This window comes from Stomoxys calcitrans, chromosome 5 (genome assembly GCF_963082655.1).
Source record: "Stomoxys calcitrans chromosome 5, idStoCalc2.1, whole genome shotgun sequence".
In the NCBI taxonomy this organism is placed as follows: Eukaryota; Metazoa; Arthropoda; class Insecta; order Diptera; family Muscidae; genus Stomoxys; species Stomoxys calcitrans.
The window spans coordinates 104,632,360-104,656,923 of NC_081556.1; the positions used below are offsets into that span (position 1 = coordinate 104,632,360).

General features: G+C 40.4%; 1 protein-coding gene across 1 annotated transcript in view; it reads right to left on the reverse strand.

Annotated features, from left to right (window-relative positions):
- Positions 1-24,564, reverse strand: part of LOC106083483 (syndecan) — a 170,401-nt gene that overhangs the window by 13,939 nt on the left and 131,898 nt on the right. The window contains exon 6 of the mRNA XM_059369895.1: positions 2,804-2,983. Within this exon, the coding sequence (XP_059225878.1) occupies positions 2,804-2,983 (180 nt within the window). The remainder of the gene's footprint in view (positions 1-2,803; positions 2,984-24,564) is intronic.

Below are 24,564 nucleotides of genomic sequence, written 5' to 3' on the forward strand. Positions count from 1 at the left end.
CTAAATTCGACCGGCCCGGATCTTTTGAAACCAGCACCATGGATTCTGCCAAAAATTTTCACAAATGATGGAACTACGCACAGTGGGAGACAATCGAAAAACCTATTAAAAAATATGCCACATGAGAGCGGATAAACATTACTTCTTCAAATTTGGTTAGAGTTAAGGTGTTAGCGAGATCGTTTACGAAATTTCAAGGCCCTAGGTTGTCCAGGCGCCTTTTGGCAGGCCACTTAAGTTGGTCACCTCGGTAATTCGAAAATTTTGTTGGCGCAGCCAAATCTTCGTCTGTGATCTGATTTTCGATTCCAATTTTTTTTTTTGCTGGAAAGATTACTCCTTTAAATTTGGTTAAAGTCGAGGTATTAGCAAAATCGTTTACGAAATTTAATATATATAACTGCCTTTATCCGAAATATAAGTGCCTTTATCTGAATCTCATGTCATCTTTATTGGTCCACGAATTTAAGTTTGGATGTAAGTTGTACTCCATTCTTAAAATACTTCATTTCAGCCCGATATTCTCACGATGTCTGATTTAGGGGTATTTTCGGGGGAGATGTGGTCCCCCAGATACTTGGCCCTGAAAAAATATCAGTATCGTGCTCTTCTCTCAAATACCATTTCTTTAAACCCCATATTACCATTGGTTTTAGAGGAGTTTACAGGAAGAGGCGTCCCCCAAACCCATGGCCCTAAAATAGGTTATCAAATTCGTTTTCTAATCTCAAATACCTTTCATTTCAGCCACACATTGGCATGGTCGAAAAATTTTTTCCCTTTGTGGGTATTTTGGGAAAGGGGTGATGCCCTAAATACATGGTCCTAAATTTGGATATCAAATTCGTATTCTACTCGCAAATACCTTTTTTTGAGCCCTATATTGCGATGGTCACTAAAAAATTGCAGTTTGTGGGGTATTTTGGGAAAGGGGTAGACCCCAGAAAATTGGTCCCGAAAATGGGTATCAATTCTTACTCTACCCCCTAATACCTTTCATTTGAGTCCCATATTGCCATGGTCGGTAAATATGTCCGATTTAGGGGTGTTTTGGGGCTTAGGGTGGTCCCCCTAATACATGGTCCGCCAATTGGATACCATATAAGTTTTCTTATCCGCTTCATTTGAGTCCCATATTGTCGTGATTGGTCTAAATATATGTTTGGTAGGTTTTAGGGTGGGGCGGCCCCCCTAGGTACCCCATCCGAAATTTGGATGCCAAATTTTTATTTTTAGGGTACTATAAGAGATCACACAAAATTTCGCTTAAATCGCAACAGCCATCTCCGAGATCTGACATTTCTGAAAATTAGGGTAAGGAGGAGGGTCCGCCTCCCTTTTTCGATATCAAAAAATTTAGTATTCTGTATCCTGTAGTATATGAAGTATTCTATTTTCACCACGGGATCATTATGCACCATCAGTGAAAATTTCATGGAAATTGGTTCAGCCGTTTTAGAGTCTATAAGGAACACACAAACAAACAAACCTAGAAACAAACACAAATTGATTTTTATACCCTCCACCATAGGGTGGTGGTATATTAATTTCGTCATTCTGTTTGTAACTACTCGAAATATTCGTCTGAGACCCCAAAAAGTATATATATTCTTGATCGTCGCGACCGTCCGTCCGTCCGTCTGTCTGTCGAAAGCACGCTAACTTCCGAAGGAGTAAAGCTAGCCGCTTGAAATTTTGCACAAATACTTCTTATTAGTGTTGGTCGGTTGGTATTGTAAATGGGCCATATCGGTCCATGTTTTGATATAGCTGCCATATAAACCGATCATGGGTCTTGACTTCTTGAGCCTCTAAAGTGCGCAATTCTTATCCGATTGGAATGAAATTTTGCACGACGTGTTTTGTTATGATATCCAACAACTGTGCCAAGCATGGTTCAAATCGGTTTATAATCTGATATAGCAGTATTGGGTTGCCCAAAAAGTAATTGCGGATTTTTTAAAAGAAAGTAAATGCATTTTTAATAAAACTTAGAATGAACTTTGATCAAATATACTTTTTTTCTAAAGCAAGCTAAAAGTAACAGCTGATAACTGACAGAAGAAAGAATGCAATTACAGAGTCACAAGCTGTGAAAAAATTTGTCAACGCCGACTATATGAAAAATCCGCAATAACTTTTTGGTCAAACCAATATATAAGATTTGGATTCGTGACATATCTTCCAACGACGATTGTTGAAAGATATCTGGAAACTGAGTGTCAGGATTGGAGAAGAAGCGCAGAAGATCGAGGTGCTTGGAAATCTATACAACATTCGGCAAGTAGTAGTAAGTTAGGCATTCACCTGCGGCATTCAGTTCGGGTACAGTATTAAATAGAAGGCTGCTTATCACTGAGCTAAAATTTTAATGAAACTGCACAAAATGATGATTCTGTTTATATAAATAACGATCTCACTAAAACAACACATATTATTAGTCCACTAAGCCATATAGGAATACTGAAATATTTCTAATTTGGTGTTGTGATGTTACAGCCCGGCGTATAAATATCACTTGTATGAAAATTTGTCTGCCCTTTTTGATAAATTTAAATTTCTTCTATAACACATCAAAGAAATCACCGTGAAGAGATTGACCATTAAAAACGTTTTTTCATGCGCTGCACTCACTCATGTCTCACGTTTGCCCCTAAGATTATTTATAGTTTATTTTAAATGCGGTTTCTTTGCTCTGCATTAAGAATATCTCGTGCTTCATTTTGGGGTTCAGCGTCGCCCCTTAAGCAAATATTTTTCACATAACTGCTAAAGCGATAACAATTTTTGTTTATCAACATACCCGCCAAAATTCCTGGTTGGGCGAAGAAGCTCGCCGTTCTGTCATCATCGTTGGCATTCATGATTAAAACCTCGTTGCCTGTAGTCTGTTCGATAACCTTAGTCTCTGGTTGTAAACTGTTGATGCTGTTTGTATCCAAATCGTGGATATTAGTGCCTCCTTGAGTATTAATTCCACCAGCTGTAAATAGCATTGATTCAGAGAGAGAGAGAAATGGGAAAAAATACAATCAGAGAGAGAGAGAAAGAGAGAAATAAAACGAACAAAATTAGTATTTTTAAAATGCCTATTCATAAAAAATATACAACAATTATTAGTGATTCAATTTTATATACAAACTCACATTGATTATACATACAATACATACATATAAATACAACAAAAGAAAATTAGTGGTGGCTAGGAAATGCGGGTGATGGGGAGGAGCGCAATAATGGAAGAAATTAAAAATGAAAACAAAATGGGAAACAAAAGAATATTAAACTATAAAAAAATAAATTCCAATTCAAAGAAATCATTGTAAACATTATTTTTACACGAACATTCACATGGATAAAGTAAACTAAAATCCAAAATAGCGTAAAAAGCATTTTATTAAAATATATGTTATAAAATGATGGTGTTAGAATGGAGTACTAATAACTAGGATTTAAAAATAAAAAGGTTTCATAAATTCTAAATTGAAAATAATTAAAATACTTATTAGCCCAAAGAATGTTGATAGTTTAATATATCAAAGAAAATCACTTTGTTTGAAATTGTTTTTAACAAATGAATAATCTCCTATAAAATTTCACTTGTTCTTAATTGATTTTAATAAAACACACATGATAACAGAAAATGGGTAGACCACACGGTTCGAAAAGACTGCAGTGCCAAGTACTTGTATATCTATAAGTTTCTTTCATTTGCGAACGTTCATTTTTCCCCATTGCGTATCAATTGGTGTATACTCAGATGTGAGAACGGGCACACTGATCCAATCTTTAGAAAAGAACCGGGTGGACCGGATTCTTAGAGCCTGAATAAACCATATTCTATGTAACAGGTGGATAAATTGTGGGACCCATGACATAATGATGAGCCAGAAAAAGCCACTGGGGAACATTTTGTAGCTATTCCTATGCAAGATCAACATAAACATCCTACCTATTAGAGATGCTGACAGAAGAGAGCTTTGAACCCGTCTGCTGCGAGGTTTTAATTCTTCTAAGGAATAGCTGTCCGAATCAACTATGCAGAAAGGCCGAAAGAGCCTTGTAGATCGCATATGACTGGGCTAAACCTTGGGATCTCAAACATGGACCACGAAGAAGGGCCAAGTTGAAGCACAGAAAACTGAACTCAAAGTGTCACATTCAGGAGCGTATCGAGAAGGCTTACCAATGTTGGGAATTATGTAGACAAGACATAGGCTCGAAATGGGATCTGAATCCGATGATAGTACATTTGCTCTACGGGAGCGTGATTAGACCAATACTTACTTACGTCTGAGTAGTTTGGTGGCCTGCGATTTTATAATTCTTCTAAAGGGTAGTTATCCGAATCAGCTATGCAGGCCGAAGGAGCCTTGCAGAGGGCATACAACTGGGCTTGACGTAGTAGTTGCAATGTAAACCCCAAGAAGACTGAAATCTAGAGCTGGCAAACTATCCATAATCACAATCTTTGATATTTTTGATAGTTTCAATAATAATTGTCGATAGTTTCGATACTATCGCTAATTTCCCATCACCTATATTTCAAACGAAAATGAGATGTAAAAATCAGGAAGGAAAAAGCAAGCAATATCAATGCACAGATCAAACAGAACCAAGGTTAATAAAGTCAGTTGGAAGTCAGTCAGTTCCTCGGATAATGCTGGCAACATTTGTGAGGTACTATGCCATGTAAAACTTCTCTCTAAAGAGGTGTCGCACTGCGGCACGCCGTGTTCTCAATTTAGACCACCAGGCCCACTCTGTCCTTTGATCCATCCGTGTAGCATGACCAGATGGCAATACCAGAGTTCCATCAATCCAAGACGCCGGCAGAGTATCTCGTACTCGACCTAAATTAATCCATTAAGGAACGAGGGCAAACTTCTCACATATCAATGAGTGCTGTCCAATTCAAGTTTAAGCTCATTGATAAGGGGCCTCCTTTTTATAGCCGAGGCCGCAGTGCGACACCTCTTTGGGGAAGTTTTCACATGCATAGTACCTCAAAAAAGTTGCTATCATTAAAAGGAGAAAACTACTGCTGACATTTTTTTTTGTTGTTCTCGCCAGTATTTGAACCGAGGCGTTCCGCGTCATAGGCGAAAATGCCAATCTCAGCGTTACGGTGGTCTACGTGTGAATATCACTACGGATAGTAAACTGCCCATCAGGGCCATAACCACCAGGACGGTAAGATCACGAAGAGTCGTGGAGTATAAGAAGTACAATAGGTTAACGCCTTATCTGAGGATGACACGATCCACATTGCTTGGGTGCCGCGGCATAGAGGAGTAAGGGGGAATGAAAGAGTAGACGATTTGACAGTGAAGGCCAATAAACTTGGTTAATCCGAAGGCTTTCGAGGCGACACAGTCTGAGTTAGGGGCGTGGGTGGCGAACACACATGTAACACTTTGGAACAGCGGCACAGTCGGTGTGGCGAAGAAAATCCCATGGGGAGATACAGATCGTGTCGATCAAAATGCTTATTAGAGCACAGTATAAGAAGTAGGTTATTGCCTTATCTGAGGATGGCACGATCCACATTGTTTGGGTGCCGCGCCGTAGAGGAGTAAGGGGGAATGAAAGAGTAGACGATTTGACAGTGAAGGCCAATAAACTTGGTTAATCCGAAGCTTTTCGAGGCGACACAGTCCGATTTAGGGGCGTGGGTGGCGAACACACATGTAACACTTTGGAAAAGAGACACAGTCGGTGTGGCGAAGAAAATCCCATGGGGAGATACAGATCGTGTCGAGATGAGGCTATTACAGTAGGGAAATACGAAGGATATCAGCATTACTATCGGTAACATAACGGAATAAATGGGACAATGAGCTCACTTATGCGGGATGGGTGATATAAGTGTTGGCATGTGTATGCCATGTGGAGAAGATGATAAAATGTTGGAGCATTTCCAATGTCATTCTCGGCTGTCGGCTAACATACACTGGCACTAAGGTGGGGATGCAATACCAGACATGAACCAACTAAGAGGCGTGGGATGGCAAACGTGCGTCCACACGTTGGGGATATTAGAATGCTCCATACGGAGTAGCTGCAACGGCAGTAGCGGTTTCGAGCGGAGAGTACCAACAGTGATCGGTAATTTGGACCGTAACGAGCTTGCCCATCTACAGGAGCTTGGCGGGGATCGGAACCTCCACATGAAAATGTAGCTATAACAACAATCAAGGGGCTCTGGTAGGAATCGAACCCACGAGCCCCGCACTGGCAATCCGAGCACGTTACCAACTCGGCTACAGGGGCACCTAAAACCTTACCTAACCTACCCTAGATATCTCTCATACCAATGAATGCTATCGGATTCAAGTTTAAGCTCAATCATAGGGTATCTCCCTCTTCATAGCTGAGTACGAACGACGAGATGTTAAGCGACATTGAATAAGGCTGACGGTTTCAGAAATATTGCGAGCAATGGTCAGGTTATAACCGAGCAAATTTTTTGCCTATGAACATTCCATTAAGGAACAGAAACAAACTTCTCACATATCCATGAGTGCTGTCCGATTCAAGTTTTTAGCTCAATGATAAGGGGCCTACATACCTCTTTGGGGAGATTAGTATCTCACAATTGTTGCCAGCATTAGGAGAGGATAACCCCTGGTGAACATTTTGTCTGATGTTCTGGTTAGGATTCGAACCCAGGCGTACGGCGTCATATGCGAACATGCTAATCTCTGCGCTACGGTTAACTCAAACTACAGCAGAAACGTATTCTTTTGATAGTCCCGCCAAATTCGAACCCCAAGCATATAATGCCATCCCCGGTCAAGCTAACTCATGCATACTACTCTCCATGGTGGATACCACTTTAAAAAACACCGTTCAATACTCAGTCGGATTCAAAGGATGCCAAGTCTGGGCATCACAGGCGACCTGAGGATGACACCAACTGATGAATTAATCGAAATTCTAAAAGTAACGTCTCTAGACCTGGAGTGATCACTGCTGTATGAAAGCAGAATTGCTAATCAAATGAGCCTAAAAGACTTAGAACAACCTACTCCAAATGTCCACAAAATCCTATAAACTAGAATCTGTGGGCTTACCTTGATATAAAAGCCAAAGGAAAATGGAATAATCCCGAATTTTGGTGCTAAGAACCCTCCAGGAGTTTCACTTATTGTGACCGTCATGACATCTCACTGTTCGATTTCAAGATGTGCTATTAGACTCAGGCTGGCTTTCTCTTTCTCCGGCTAAAATTAATCGTTACGATATTTTTCTTGTTAAATGAATTTCTTTTTCTGAATATATGCTTATTGCTTATTCTAACGATGAACCTTAATCCCAGATTGGTGTCGGCTATTGACTTATCGTCCGATAAATCTAAACAGAAGGTAATATACAATCAGCTGGTTTTTGGTTAACCTATTAATGCGTAATATTAGGTGTGTATCCTAGAGACGAACCTTAACCAAAAGGTGGAAGCCGGTTAGTGGCTTATTGTTCCGATAAATTCAAATAGAAGGTAATATACAGCCAGCTGTTTTTTGTTTGCTGCGTAATATAAGGTGTGTTCGCGTACGTATCCAGTAACAATTTGACGGTAAAATTTTGCAGGGGAGTAAGAAATTTCTGCTGCGGAAAAATCTCCAGCAAAAATTTGCAACCTCTCAACCTAATATAAACAAGCAATAAATAAAATATAATTTCGACGAAATGAGCTAAACAAAAATTTATATTGCAATCAGAATCATTATATGTATATTGAATAAAATTCTTTAATAACAAATATAAATGCATTTATTATTAAAATAATTTTGTTGTGCTCAAATAATTTAATAGTCTTGTTAGGTTTATTTGCGTTCAAAAATAAAATTGCTATGCCAATTTCCTAGCTCTTTTCAAATAGGAAAAAATTATTATGAAAAATAAAAAAGCACGCTTCAATTAAATTGTATGAAAAATATGGAATGAAATAAAACAATAAATCAATCCATAGCGAAAGACCACCAAATGTATATGCTTTCACATGCATTTGGGGGTCATTTGTGGGCATAGGCTAACCTGTTCATCTAACGCGCCGAACAAAAATCAAACAGTCTGTTTTAAATATTTTCAAATGAAACACAAAAAGTCGGGCGTTGCCGACTTTAATATACCCTACATCACTCATTGAACACACTGAACGATAAATGTGACCTTGATAGACGGACTGAAATATGGATATGGCTAATACAAATCCAAATGTGATTCTGAGTTCATCGGTCTTCATAAACCTGGGTCTTTCTCTTCTCCTTTCAAGCGTTGCAAACAAACACACTTAGTAACCTGTACCTGAAGTGTTATAGCATATTAAACTAAATCTTAAATTAAGTTGTTATACCCTCCATCATAGGATGGTGGTATAGTACTAAAAACTTTGTCATTTTGTTTTCGGAATATTGGTCTAAGACCGATCTAGACATGCCTGTCCATCTGTCTGTTTGTCCGTCTGCATGTCTATCTGTCGATCAAAAGCACACTAGCTTTCGAACGAGTTGAGCTAGCTGCTCAAAACTTTCCGGAAATTCTTCTTATTGATGTAGGCCACCGTAGCGCATGTCTGCCTTCGATGGTGAACACCTGGCTTCGAATCCTGGCGAGAACATTAGAAAAAAACTTTCGGCGGTGGTTTTCCCTTACTAATGCTGGCGACATTTTTGAGGTACTATGCCATGTTTTTATCTGATTGGGCTTAAATTTTAACCCATTTTAGACAGATGTAGACTTTTTGTATCAGTGGCCAACATATATATGTATGTATGTATTGACTGTATGTTATATCAAAAAAAATTTGATTAAATTAGATTATATTGAAAAAAAAATTTTTTTTTTTTATTATTTTTTTACTTTATTATAATTTTTCGTAAAATAAGTAGAATTTTTTTTCGGAAAAAATTAAAAAGTTTCACTTTTTTACAACCTTAGGTTATGTTGAAAGGGGTTGCCCACGAAAGGTGAGTTAACTCTGGGGCCAGTTTGGCCCATTGTGGTACCCTAGAGAGAAAGGGAAGAGAAGGAAGATGTAAGACCTCGGACTATAGGTAATACACGAATGAAAGAAAGACAGGAGGAATGGAGAACCCGAGCGGGGGTGAAGAAACGCCCGACCCCACACAAGCATGGATGCTTATAACACACCCGTCGCAAACATCCTGTTCCTTCAACAAATCTCAGGAGACATACCAGAGGTACGTTTGCAAATTCACCCTGATGACAGAAGAAACGGCTCCCCAGAAAGAAGAGCCTACGTCTCTACAGACCCCGACAGGAACACAGCTAGTCCTCTATAGTCTCCTCCTCATCCTAATCCAGGCAACACCTGCAGAAGTCATTGCGTAGGAGACATACCAGAGGTACGTTTGCAAATTCACCCAGATCACAGATGAAACGGCTCCCCAGAAAGCATAGCCTAAGTCTCCGCAGACCCGGACAGGAACATAGCAAGTGTTCAATAGTCTCTCCCTCATCCTCATCGAGGCAACACCTGCAGAAGTCATTGTGCGGTATCCCCATGCACCACGCCATGTGGCCTATGGTACAGTGTCCGGTTATGACCCCTGTCAAAGTACTCATCGACTTCTTATCGAACGCCAGCAACTCCCTCGTCCTAATATTCACTTTCTGTTTAATACTCCACTTGATCCAAAGGATGGCTTGTTTGTGCATTACAGCCGCACTGAGACGACACCATCTGATGCACTGAATTGAATGCTACATCTACTGCCTCTGGACATTGTGGCTAGATTAATTGCTGCAACCACTGCCGTTAGGCTAAGGGAGCTTTCTCTTTGGTCATGTGGCGGCCACGGGCACTGTGTTATCCTTGATACAATATTCGATGTCCCAGGCAACGTGGATTACACCCTACCTGAGCCGTTTTTTGATAAAAGTACTGTGCTACTATTCCTGATAGAACCGATTGAAGCTACGATATCCCTGGTAATAGCAATTACATAGACATAGATACGGATGGTTCCAACCTAGACGACCAGTTGGGCTTTGGGGTGTACTCTAAAGATCTAGAACTGTTCATATCGAAAAGGTTACCCGATCACTGCAGTGTGTATCAAGCGGAGATCCTTGTAATTAAGAAAGTGCTGAATTGCTAAGATATAATGTCATTACGACGATTGGCATAAATATCTTCTCAGACAGCCATTAAATTCCTGGAGAACGTATTTCTGAACACAAAGCCCGCCTTCGACTGTCGCAGATCTCTCACTGAGATGGCTGAACAGTTCAAAATTAACATATTCTGGGTGGCTGGCCACAGAGATATCCCAGTGAATTCTAAAGCGGAAGAGCTTGCGAGAATAGACACGACCTTACAAATTCTAGGGAAACTGAAATCTGTGGGCTGTGGGTGTACTTCAAAGATCAAGAACTGGTCATACCGAAAAGGTTACCCGACCACTGTAGTGTATATCCAGCGTAGATCCTTGCAATTAAGGAAGTGATGGAATGGCTAAGATATAATGTCATAACAACGATTGACATATATATCTTCTAAGGCAAGCATAAAATCCCTGGAGAAAGTATATCTGAACACAAAAACGGCCCTCGTCTGTCGCAGATCTCTCAACGAGATGGCAGAACAATTCAAAACACACCAGTTCTGGGTGTCGGGCCACAGAGATATCCCAGGGAATTGTAAAGCGGACGAGCTTGAGAGACGAGCAACTACCTTACACATTCCACGAAAACTGGAATCTGTGGATATACCTCTAGCGACATGTAAGCTAAGTTTTCAGGATCAGGCCCGAAGGACAACGAATGATAGATAGTCACAAAGATGAGGCTGTGAGAATTCCAAAACTATGTGGCCTAATCTAGACTTGAAGAGGTCTTCCGCTTTGCTGTCACTGGCCAGAACAGACGTTTAAGTTATTGTGTCCGTCATTACGAAAAACATGTTGACAGACATGCTGGTCACAGAGAGAAGGTTGTGAGCATTCCAGAACTATGTGGCCTAATCTAGACTTGAAGAGGCCTACCCCTTTGCTTTCACTGGCTAGAACAGACGTTCAAGTTAATGTGTCCGTCATTACGGAAAACATGCTGCCAGTCTGAAGGTTGCTAGAAACGAATTTTGCAGAAGCTGTGAGGATGTCGAGGAAGAAGAGACTATAGAACACCTTTTGTGTGTGTGTCCCGCACTGTAGTCAGAAGGAGTTCCACTTTAGGTTCTCATTTAGATTTAGTAGATGTGAACATTCGCCAGTTGTTGGGCTTTTTAAAGCGATCTGGATGGCTCAACGGTAGGAGCTAGAAGTCATCTTCCTTCTTCTGTTCCTGTGGTATCACAATGGAGTCTGAGTGAGTCTGTTGGCAGACAGCCACTTAAACCTAACCTAACCTTTATTCTAAATTACCTTTGGGAGCCACCGTGGTGCATAGGTAAGCATGCCCGCCTATCGTGCCCAAACGCCCGGGATCAAATCCTGCCGGCGAGAACACCTTAAAACATTTTTCAGCGGTGGTTATCCCCTCACCAAATGCTGGCGACATTTGTGAGTATTTCAGCCATGTACAGCTTCTCACCCAAGAGGTGTCACTTTTCAGTGGCACGCCATTCAGACTCGGCATTAAACAGGAGGTCCCCTTATCATTGAGCTTAAATTTGAATCGGGCAGCGCTCAATTAATATTGTTAGAAGTTACTTCCCTCTAATTTGTTCCGCAATGGGATGTTTGGGAAACACTAAAGCACCTTTTTTTAATCCTATATTACCATAGTCGGTAAATACACCATATTTGTGGGTGATTAGGGGGGGGGCGGCCCCATTGACGGGCTCGGTCCCGATAGCCCATACCCCAGCTTCGTCCCTGGCGGTGGGTATATAAGATTCGGCCCAGCTGAACCTAGCGCACTTTTTCTTCTTTTGTTATATTTATATTCCACCAGCTGGTGCGGTGGTATTTGATGCCCGGTGTTAGTTCACCCCAACACTTCTTTTTATCTATGAATGTCAGTGATTAAAAACAATGTGTGTTTCATTTTGATATCGTTCCGAATACTGAATTATAATGACAGATGTTTACCCTAGGAAATATAAAATTTGCTGCTATGGAAACAAGCCATATGCGATTAGGATGCTATGTATGTTGTGTATGTTCGGCAGTATTCACAAAACTTAATGAAACCTTTAAATAGGTATACCTGACAGTTCTACAAAGGAAATCTGCCAAATTAACCTACTCTCAATCTACATTAAGTTTTAAGCATACCGGTGATAAGTTTATATATTTTTTGGAAAATTTTAAAATTTGAGTTTCAAACTTACAAGGAAAAATCATCTAAGGCCACAAGGCCTGAAGCAAGATTTGAGGAATGAATTTCTCCTCGTTTAATTACTGGCATAATGACACCACAAACAAATTGAAGTTCAATCACTTTGCCTGGGGCTCAAATTAAGAGACATTTTTTTGCTGCAATCAGGGATTGTGGCAAAAGAAAATAAAACAGGAATTCATGAAATGTCAGCGAAATTTTACCGCTTCTCAGAAATACAATCCTCTTAAGCCCAGTATTTGCTGTATTGTCTCTGCATCGTGGAAAACTTGCTGATTTTAAGCTGTTGTGGCAAAACATCTTTGTTCTTCATTCGAAAAGGGGAAAAAAAATATATGTTTCTCTCCATGGGATAAGGGAAAAACATGTCCCTGTATGTCAATGCTACAGGTAAAATGAAGTTGGTATTGGTTTATTTAAATTGTATCACAAGGAGATACAACAACCAACAATCTCAAAAACCATACAAAAAACCAAAAGAATTAATGGCTCACTCAACTGATGCATACATACGAATGTAACACATGCATTGAGGGAGAGATGTTTGGTTTCTTCTTTTAACGAAAATATATTCACAAGATATGAGAGAAAATACGAAAATACGATAGCACGAAAGCAGATTAATTGTGCGTAAAGATTTACGCTATAAAATCTCAACAAATATTTTTATAACAAGGATTCAAGGAATAACGGGCTCGAATACATGTGAAAATGTTAAGGGAAAAGAGATGTAAGCTGTAGAGTGTAAAAGCGTGCTAGGTTCGGTCGGGTCGAAACTTGAAACCACACCACCATGGAATCTGTTAAAATTGTACCCTTATTAACTGAGTTTGTATGTGAATTATTTTGGTCTCTAAAAGTCATATCGAGATATCGGTACTTAGGGGACCTATATCATATTGACCAATTCGGATTAAACTTGACACTGATGTTGTAAGCTTTATGGGCTAAATTTCAGCCAAATCAATTGAAAATTAAGTCTTCTACGGGCTGAAAAACTCAAATCCGGGAATCCGTTTATAAGGGGGCTGTACCTGTTTATAGACCTATTCGAATTATACTTGGCATGAATGTTGGAAGTCATTACACAAGTCAATGTTCTAAAATGCAGCCAAGTCGGGTGAAAATTGAGGCTTTTAAGGGCTCAAGAAGTGTAAACCTAACCCAGGTTACATGGGGACTATATTTGGTTATAGACCGATTCGGATCACACTTGACATGGATATTGAAGTTCATAACACAAGTCCTTGTTCCAAATTTCAGCCAAAGCGGATGAAAATTGAGGCTTTTAAGGGCTCAAGAAGCCAAATCCGGGGATCGGTTTATATGGGGGCTATAACTGGTTAAAGACCTATTCGGATCACACTTGGCACAGATGTTGAAGATCATAGCATATGTCCTTGTTCCAAATTTCAGCCAAGTTCGATGAAAAATGAGGCTTTAAGGGCTCAAGAAGACAAATCCGGTGATCTGTTTATATGGAGGCTATATCTGGTTATAGACCGATTCGGATCACATTTGACATGGATGTTGAAGTTCATAACACAAGTCCTTGTTCCAAATTTCATCCAAATTGGATGAAAATTTAGGCTTTTAAGGGCTCAAGAAGCCAAATCCGGGGATCGGTTTATAAGGGGGCTATATGTGTTTATACACCGAATCGGATCATACTTGGCATGGATGTTGAAAGTCATAACATAAGCGTTTGTTCCAAATTTCAGCTGAGTCGGATGAAACTGAGGCCTCTAATGGCTCAAGAAGTCAAATCCGAGGATCGGTTTATATGGGGGCTATGTCTGTTTATAAACCGATTCGGATCATACTTGATATGGATGTTGAAAGTCCCAATTCACGTCTTTGTTCCAAATTTCGGCTGAATCGAATGAAAATTGCTTCTAATGGCTTAAGATGTCAAATCCGAGGATCAGTTTGTATGGGGGCTATATCTGTTTATAGACCGATTCAAATCATACTTAGCGTGGATATTGAAAGTCATAGCATAAGTCTTTGATCCAAATTTCAGCCAAATCAGGTGAAAATTAAGGCTTCTAAGGGCTCAAGAAGTCTAATCCTGGGATCAGTTTATATGGGGGCTATATATTTTTATAGGACGGTGCGAATCATACTTTGTTGAAAGTTATAACTCAAGTCTTTGTTCAAAATTTCAGCCAAATCGGAAATAAACTGAGGCTTCTAAGGGCTCAAGTAGTCAAATCCGGTGTCAGTTTCTGTGGGGTCTATATTTGTTTATAGACCGATTCGCATCATACTTGGCACGGATGTTGGAAGTGATAACATAAGCCTTTGTTCCAAATATCAGCCAAATCAGATGAAAATTAAGGCTTCTAAGGGCTCAAGAAGTCACGGACGAACATGGCTAGTTAGACACAGATTGTCGAAACGATCTAGAATATGTTACAAACGAAGTGGTTAGATTAATATACCCCCTTCCAATGGTGGTGGGTATAAAAACAGAAAAATGTTTGGAGAAAAAACGCCTAATTTTTTTTCCAAAATTCTGCCTGCGGCGCTATTTGCTACAAATTGTTTTACAAAAAAAACGTCGAATTTTACTTCATCAATGCAGAATCGCCCAAAATTTCACTATGGACATACACCTAAGCCAGCAATCGGTTGTTGTGCGCTCTAAAAAGAAAAGGCTAACCTCGAAAGAGAAAATTTTAAGTTGGGAGTTTCATGCTACTTACAAAATCCTTAATTGTTTTCCATACCACTCTCTGAAATTGGTTCATGTCTGATATCGTGTCCCCACCTAAGTACCGGTGTCTGTTAGCTGTGAAAGCCGGGCAATGACATAGGAAATGCTCCAACGTCTCATCATCTTCCCCATATGCCCTACACATGTCATCACTTGCCGCACCGATACCAAAAGCTAGACTGACCTCCTTCTTACTTCTTTTCAGTAATAGCCTCGTCCTTTCACGATCCCGATCACCTCATAGGATTTTCGCCGTCCTACCGACTGTTTCACTGTGTCCCAGTGTTACATGCGCTTTTGTCGCCCACGCTCTCAAATCGGACTGCGTCGACCCGAAAGGCTTCGGCTTAACCAAGTTCATTGATGGCAGTCCTTTGGCCTTTACTGCTCAACCGTCTGCTTTGTCATTCCCCATTACACCGTTATGGCCCGGCACCCAAACGATGCGGAGAGAAGGCGTTAATCTCCTTCTTACACTGCAAGACTGTTCGTGGCCTAACCGCCCTGGTTGTTATTGCCCTTATGGCCATTTAATACACTCGACGTCCTCGCGTTAGCACCACACCACCTCACGCATTCCGTGATTGCCCGGATCTAAAACAGAACAGGCAGTCTAAAACAGAACATGTTTACCAATAGGTAAACATGTTCTGTTGAGGGTTTTTGGGGTTTTAGTGGACTGTGACCCAGACATTCGGGCTAAACTTTTGTATCAAATTGGTACTCTACTCTTAAACACCTTTCACTTGATACCCATATTGATTCAATAGCTATATACGTCCTTTTGGGGTGGGCCTAACCCCTCTCACTTGGAACCAATATTTTATAGCAAATTCGTAATCTACTTTTAATTACCTTTTATGTGATACCCATATTGTCTTACTCGGTATACATGTCCGTTTGGGTGGATTTCGGGATGGGGCAATCCCACAGGTTATTTGCGTCCAAAGTTTGATAGCTATTTCATTATACCCTGCACTACCACTGTGGTACAGGTGGTGCAGGGTATAATGCATAGATGCATTTGTTTGCAACGCTAAGAAGAGAAGAGCTAGACCCATTGATAAGTATACCGATCGATTGAGCCATGTCCGTCTGTTCGTCTGTGAGTCCATGTATTCTTGTAATCAAAGTGCAGGTCGTATTTGTTGTCCGATTGTCACGAAATTTTGTACATGTTACTTTTTTGGCCCAAGGACGCTATTGATTTTGGAAAAAATCGGTTCAGATTTAGATATAGCTGCCATATATATCTTTCATCCGATATGTCTTTTTAAGGCTGTAGAAGCCACAATTTTCGTCCAATCTTTACAAAATTTGGCATTGGGTATTTGATTTGGGGTCAACATATGTGTGCAAAATTTCATAATTTTATAAATCAGCCCAGATTTAGATATAGCTCCCATATATATCTTTCATTCGATATTTACTTTTAAGGCTGTAGAAGCCACAGTTTTAGTCCGATCTTTAAAATATTTTGCGCGAGGTGTTTTATTTGACGTCCTAATATGTGTGGAGATTTCATGAAAATCGGTCCAGATTTAGATATAGCTCCCATATATATATATATATATATATTCGTCAGATTGTGGATAATTTGCAATAATGTTGTCATTTGTCAACAGTAGTTATTACAATCCGAACATATTTGCTCGAAATTTGATACGGATTGTTTAATAACCCTTCTAAAAAAATTCGCCGAGGTCCATCAAAATTGTTTCAGTATTGGATATAGCTCCCATATTGTACTTATAGGGTATTATACAGTCGGCACCGCCCGACTTTTGACATTCCTTACTGGTTGCGTTCTTATTTAGCAAACCCCAAATGCCCGCATAATCTCATCTCACAAACTAAATTCGGCATACAAAGAACTTTAAGCAAAGTATATAACATCAAAAACTTTGCCTTTAATTTGCTACTCTTTGGTTCATCCTTAAACTACAAAACGTTCTCAAAACAATTATTGTCATATCCCTCTCCCCCCAACCCAAAGAAAAAAAAGAACTGACTTCAAGCTAAAACCGAAACAAACTACATAATATAACTGCAGGCGAAGAAAAAAAAACCCAAACTAGTAGAGGAAAAAGAAGCAGCAGAAAACAAGAAGAAAACGACTAACAAAATGAATGCAAGATAAATATAAGCTTGTTAGGACATTAAGGACATATGCTCATTCAGCATAAATAATGATAGTTTATTTCCACACAGCAAATAACAGCACAACTACGACAACTTCTGCAGCTCTCTGGCAAACAAGGAGCTAAACTTGAAGACAAACAAAAGATGCAAGAAAACGTACCAACTCAAGCTTGGCACAAAAAAAAAGAAAAGGACAAATAGCGGAAGACAGGCAGCCGCAAGGACTCCTCGAAGTATGACGAAACTATTGTCATGTGAAATCATAATAATAATGGCAACCCAACTAAATGCTTCTTACTCTTCAACAAACAAAACACGTCCCTAAGGAAGTTGATGGCTGTCTTGGCCTCTCCTCGCTTCCCCTCCACCCTTGCTTTTAAGTGGTCTTTCTTTGGCCTTTAGTCGAGCTGGAGAAGAACCAATACGAAAGAAGATAAAGTTCTATACAAATAATACTATCTGCAGCTTGCATTGCGTTCTTAAAAACTCAAATTCTATTGTATCATAATTGATTTAGAGATATGAAATTGTGTTCTCCATTTGCTTGGGGAATACCCCACACAAAGGCTGTGGCAAGGGGTATGGCGAGGGAAAGGGGGTCTGAACCATTATGGACTGGGTGATGTTAAAGAAAGAAAAAAACCTGCTAAAAACAACCAAGACAATCGAAGCAAAGAAAAAAAGAAATGTCGTTTTGAAATTCCCCTGGGGGTCAGGGTTCATTTTGCAGGAAATGTCATAGTTGAATATTTCTTATTTTGAAAACTGTTTATCAACTTTTGTTGGTCCAAGGAGGAAAAAGGAAGCAAAATAAAGCTTATAAATGACGGTATGATTAGAAAACTTTATAGTCCTCTTTCAAACGAAAAGGATGTGTGTGTGTGTGTGCGTGAGTATATGTGAGTTTGTGCAGGAGGAGATGTCATATACTCGAGAGATATTTCAACAAACAATAAAAGACTCAATTCGAAAAATGGATTTATGCAGTTTGTGGACAATATTGCCGAATATGTAATTCAATTTTGTCAATATCAGATAATTTAATTCGTATCCACAAAATATGAAGGATAGGTCAGTAACCCACAATTGGGGAAAAAAGTAAACAAAATACATTGAAAAAAAAAAATACAAAAAAAAAAATAATAAACCAGTAAGGAAAGGCAAAAGTCGGGTGGGGCCGACTATATATTACCCAACACCACCTAGTGTACATAGTACTTTTTATATGCAGAACTTATCTTGAAATCTAGTCCGATTTTAATTTGGATACCTATTGAAATATCAAATAGAACCTTGTAAGATGTTCCTACGATAGGACAACAAATTTGGATTTCCACATCCTTAAAATGCCATATCGGATAAAAGATTGTATGGAAGTTATATCGAAACCTGTGCTAATTTTGATGACACACACTGGGACGTCAAATAAAACATCTCACTCCCTTTATAGTAGAGATGTGTCCAAAATTGTGGCTTTTACTGCCTTAAAGTCCATATCAGATAAAATATATATTGGGTTGCCCAAAAAGTAATTGCGGATTTTTTTAATTAAAGTAAATGCATTTTTAATAAAACTTAGAATGAACTTTAATCAAATATACTTTTTTTACACTTTTTTTCTAAAGCAAGCTAAAAGTAACAGCTGATTACTGACAGAAGAAAGAATGCAATTACAGAGTCACAAGCTGTGAAAAAATTTGTCAACGCCAACTATATGAAAAATCCGCAATTACTTTTTGGGCAACCCAATACATTGGAGCTATATCTAAATCTGGACCGAAAATAGGGAAAAGGTTCTTCCAGTCAGATAACGCCGACAAGCTGATGCATACGCCTTATCAATGTTTTGACTCTGGTCTTAAATAGTTTAGATGGTAACCCATTGGCTCCTGCTGCCTTGTTGATCTTCAGCTGGTGAATTTGCATTGATAATTTGCTGCTTCAGATTTCGGTTTTGTTGTATAGATTTATCCAATCCATTTCTATAACTCGTTTAAATCGGCTTTGTGCATCCCCCAATTTGGTAATGTTGAAAAGATGCCACGCCACTATGGACATACATCTAAGCCAGTAATCGCCTTGTTGTGCGCTCTAAATACTAAAAAGTAACCTCGAAAAAGAGAGGAATGCCGTGCTGCTTACAATATCCCTTATTGTTTCCCATACCACTCCTCTAAGTTGATTCATGTCTGGTTTCGTGTCCCCACCTAACCGACTGTAAGCCGCGAAAGCCGGGCAATCATATAGGAAATGTTCCAACGTCTCATCATCTTCCCCACATGACCTACACATGCTATCACTTGCCGAACCAATTTTGCATATGTGTCCTGTTATGATACCGGAAGCTTTACTTGTTTCCTTTCAGTAATAGCCACGCTTCTCACAATCCGGATTTCCCCACAGGATTTTCGTCGTTCTGCCGACCATTTGGTTAAACAAATTTGTTGACAGCATTTTTCTGGCCTTCATTGCCAAATCGTCTGATTTTTCTTTGTCCTTGTCCCGCTACGGCCCGCACCCAAACGAAGCGGACCGTGCCAATCTTCTTTTTACACTCTAAGACTGTTCGTGACCTTACCGTCCTAGTTGTTATTGTCCTTATGGCTATTTTACTGTCCCAAAAAATGTTCACACTCGACGTCCTCGCGTTAGTACCACATCACCTCACTCATTTCGTGATCGCTCGGAGATCTGACCGCAGGACCGTATTATGGTCCGGCAGTCTAAAACTGATCTCCTTCCCTGGTTTCTTAATGTAGACCCCCAGGCCTACTCTGTTCTTTAGCTTTGATCCATCCGTGTAACATCACCTTCCAGACAGCAATACTAGGGTTCCGGTAATCCAATACTGTGCAGCTGCCAGCATTACCTCGCACTCGACCTCAAGTGTCGTCTCAGGTACCCGATCGGAAAACTCTTCCATTCCTTCCAGGTTTCCTATCGTCCCCTCAATTATATCGCGAAGGTATGATCTGCTCCTATCCATTCTCACATCGCCTTTAGTCTCAAAGCTGCAATGGGTTCCTCACACTTAATTTGTATGTCTATGGGTCGGAAATCTATAATAGACTCCATTGCCCTAGTGGGCCTGGTCCTCATCGTTCCGCCTATGCCAAAAAAATATGTTTTCTGAACCTGTTGTATTATCCTAACGTTGCATTTTTTCTCCATCGCAGTCCACCAAACTACTGAGACGTAACTAAGTACTGCTGTAATCAAGCCAATTTGGTTAGGATAAGTTGAAAAGAGGGTGCTGATATTAATCCGCCTCATACCACTATGGACCTCAGTTAGTAATCGGCTTGTTGTGCGCTCTAAATTATAAAAAAGTAACTTCGAAGAAGTAACCCTCGAGTGGAGCGGACGTGTTTTGATTTCGTCCCTCCAAATATCAACTCGGAATAGGGCTATCTATTATGCAAAAATGTTGAAGCCTTTCAGGAGTAGGATCAAAATGGACTCCAAAGACTCAGCAGATTCGATGGTGGCATCAAACCGTAGCTTGTTGTCTGCCCCTCCTGTATGTGTGGGTGCCTTGACACCTGTAGTCAAGAGAAATGCTTCAGGCGCACGACTAATTGTCAGACTAACGCATGAGGAAGAAACGACTAACCCCGAGGGATGCGCAGTTTATTCCCAACCTGTAAGTAAATATGGTGTTTCCGATTAAGATTCAGACATCCACAGTGTCAATGAAACAGTCATCGTAACCGAATCGAGAGATTAGGTCAGTGGTATGACGGTATTAGTGTGTGGAGGTTTTGCCAAGCAGAAAAAAAAGACCGAGAAAGTTATCCGGGCGAAAGTGCAGGATGCTGGTAGAAATATAACTGACATTCCAACCACTTCTAAGGTAACTTGAAAGAGAATCGGATCTACCGAAGAGCATAACAGTAGTAAAACGCTAAAAAATGAAAAAAAGAAACAAGCTCCCCGATTTCAATTACTCTGGGAAGACCAAACCAGCCCTTCCTCAATGGAGATTTCATACAGCATCCTGCGGAAGGAGCCTATGTTAGAACAGAAATGAAGGAAACGCGCACGTCCCCTGAGACTTCATGCAGGATTGTGACTTTCAAAAGGACTCTACAGCCATCACTGAATGACAAGATTATCGCTGCAGAAGGTAAGGAGCCGCTCTCTTACGTCAGCAAGCATAATAGCGATGAGCTTACATATGCAACCATCAATGTCAGCAGTGCATCCGGTAGGATTCCACCAGATCATAGGTCCCAAGTGGAAGACCAAACAAGTCCACCTAATTTGAGACTCCAAACAGCATCCTGCGGGAGGAGATAAAGTCGGAACAGGAACGAAGGAGACGCGCAAGTCCCCTGAGTCTTCATGGGGGACTGTGACTTCCAAAAGGATTCCACAGCCACCACGGAACGACAAGATGGTTGCTGAGTAAGGTAAGGAGCCGCCCTCTTACGTCAAAGTTGCCAGGATGCACAACAGCGACGAGCTGACATATGCAACTATCCATGTCAGTAGTGCATCCAGTAGAATTCCACCAGGTCATAGGTCCCAAGTGGAGGATCTGGTTAACGAGACGCTAAAAAAGAAAAAAGCTCCCGGCTTTCAAGTACTCTGGGAAGACCAAACCAGCCCTACCTAAATGGAGACTCCAAACAGTATCCAACGGAAGGAGATATAGTCGAAACAGGAACGAAGGAAACGCGCACGTCCCCTGAGTCTTCATAGAGGACTGTGACTTCCAAAAGGACTCCACAGCTACCCAAGAAAGACAAGATAATCGCTGAAGAAGGTAAAGAGCAGCCCTCTTATGCCAGGAAGCACAATAGGTATGAGCTTACATATGCAACTACCAATATCAGCAGTGCATCCGGTAGAATTCCACCAGATCATCAGTTTCAAGTCGAGGATCTGGTTAACGAGCGGATTTTGGAACATGTGTTGAATTATGAAGAGAGTCCACCCAAAAAGGGTTTTGAGCTGCGAGTATAGAGGAAACGTCTTGAAGTTTGCTTTGCATCAGCAGAATGTATTGATACCGCCAAAAAGCTCTTTGGAAGTGCCCCACTCTCTGGGAGGGCGCAAAGCTCAACCGGGCAAGAAAGATGGACATCCCCCAGCTCACAAAGGCGACGGTCTTCATCTAGGGATGGATCAGCAAAGTCGTAACGGTAAGCATAGTGAAAGCCTTAAGCAAGCAAAACCAAGGTTTCGTCGCCGCGTAATGAGAGGTCTTCCACCGGGAGGAAAAGGAGGAAGGAACTGTCCTTGTGATGGGCTTTGACCAAGTCTCCGTGACAAGTTTGGCTAAGACTAAAGGCTTGGCATTCTGCGTGACGAAGGCTTTATTTTTCATCAGTTCAATGACAGGAGACCCAATGCAGCCTAACGAACAGTGGACCGACAATGAGACCATCACCGAATTTCTCAATATTGGGAAGACTAGGATAATCAAAGATCCTAATGTTTAAACATCATACATTATATTGTATTGTTTTCCATACCACGCCCCTAACTCGGTTAATGTCTGGTATTGTGTCCCCAACTTGGTGCCGGTGTCCGTTAGCCCCGAAAGCCGGGCAATGACATAGGAAATGCTCCAACGTCTCACCATCTTCGCCACATACTATCACTATGTGCAATCCCATGGCAGGGGGTTGTAAGTACCGGATTGACTCGATGGAATTCTTCATCGGCATGGGCTGCCGCCTCGGTGTAGGACACAGTGCTACAACAACAACTACTATGTGTGTATCACGCACTGGCAGTCAGAAGGAGTTCGACTTTTGGTTCTCATTTCTTTCAGAACTTGTCTGATTTAGCGGATGTAAACATTCGCAATTTGTTGGGCTTTTTAAGCGATCTGGATGGCTCAACGGTAGAAACTAGAAGGCATTTTCCTTATTCTGTTCCTGTGGTGTCACAATGAACAAAAACGTCTAAGGGAGCCTGATGGCAGACTGCCACTTAAACCTAACTTAACCTAACCGGTCCGAAGAAATCGATGGGGATTTGACCTCCCATTATCCTTCTCTAGTTTCTGTCCATAAAAAGAAGCGGTGCAAAGAACTTGACAAATGCGATGCCTGGGGAAGGGCATATAAGATACGCTCCAGGCGAACTCAACACGCTTTTACTAGTTTATATATTAATTATAATTGGCTTTTAAATCTCTAAAATAAGCTCTTCAATTAATAAAATGGGGTTTCCTATTATTAAAATTGGTTTTCGAATGGCATTTCAATATTTCTCAATCAACATTTCCTCCTAATCCATTAATGAAATGAGTTTATAGGCAAAACACCGCACAAGTTTTGTGGCAACAATAATAATGTGACTATCGATTATTGTCAATAAATTTATTCAGAGTCTAAGCTCAAACACCCATTATCCGAAAATGATAAGGATGACTACCAATAAACACTAAAACGGCAATGTAAACACTTTAGAAATGCATACATTCTGGGTAAATACCCACTTGAACTAAAAGCTTTGCAAACTTCATTAAAAGGACTTGGAAACCACTCATTATGGGTATATAGACAAATTTATGAATAGGTGTTTGTGTGTGGGTGTGTATGGCTGTATGCAATTGCTGAACTTGATAATAGTGTTAAGCCATGCAAACATTTCAAATTGTGCTGCTAGAGTTAATACAAAGCATGTCTAATATAATTTTGGTACGCTAAGGAGGACTGTAGGTCAGGGGCCATGATGATGTAAGGAATGGGGTTGGCGTGAATTACAAATTCTAACCTTAGTCTAGCAATTATTTTGCATCCAAATATCATTTTTGGGCCAAAGGTGTAAACTTTTATGTGAGTATAGCCGAAATGAAGGTAGCAGTGGAAGTCATATCTGGTCAAGGTGAAATTGCAAACGGCATGCAAGGAATATGTTTAGATGGTGGATGTGAGGTAGATAAAGGTTGCTTAGCTGATTACTACCAAGATACTGCAAAGATGTCCTAAGACGAAAGAAAACTGATCTCGACGAGGCATAAGTGATCTCAACGATGGGAGCTTGGACGCATGAAATGTACGAAGGTGTAAGGACCAATTTGAGAGCCACATCGACGTAAAAAGAAAGCGGTGCGGAGATGTATTTGACTCAGCGGCGATAAGGTGGGTTTTTAGTCGGTAATGCGGATTGTAAGCCCGACATAACACTTAAGTGACGAACTATGTGCGTGCAGCAAAGCATTTTCCCATCTTAACTAAAAGACAAGATATGTCCCGATTCGGACCATAATTGAACTGAAAAATTTTAGCCAATTCGAGTAAGAATTAAGGCCTTTAGGGGCTCAAGAAGTAAAATAGAGAGATCGGTTTATATGGAAGCTGTATCAGGCTATAAACCATATTTGACACGTTTGTTGATGGTCATGGTAGAAGACGCTGTACAAAATTTCCGCCAAATCG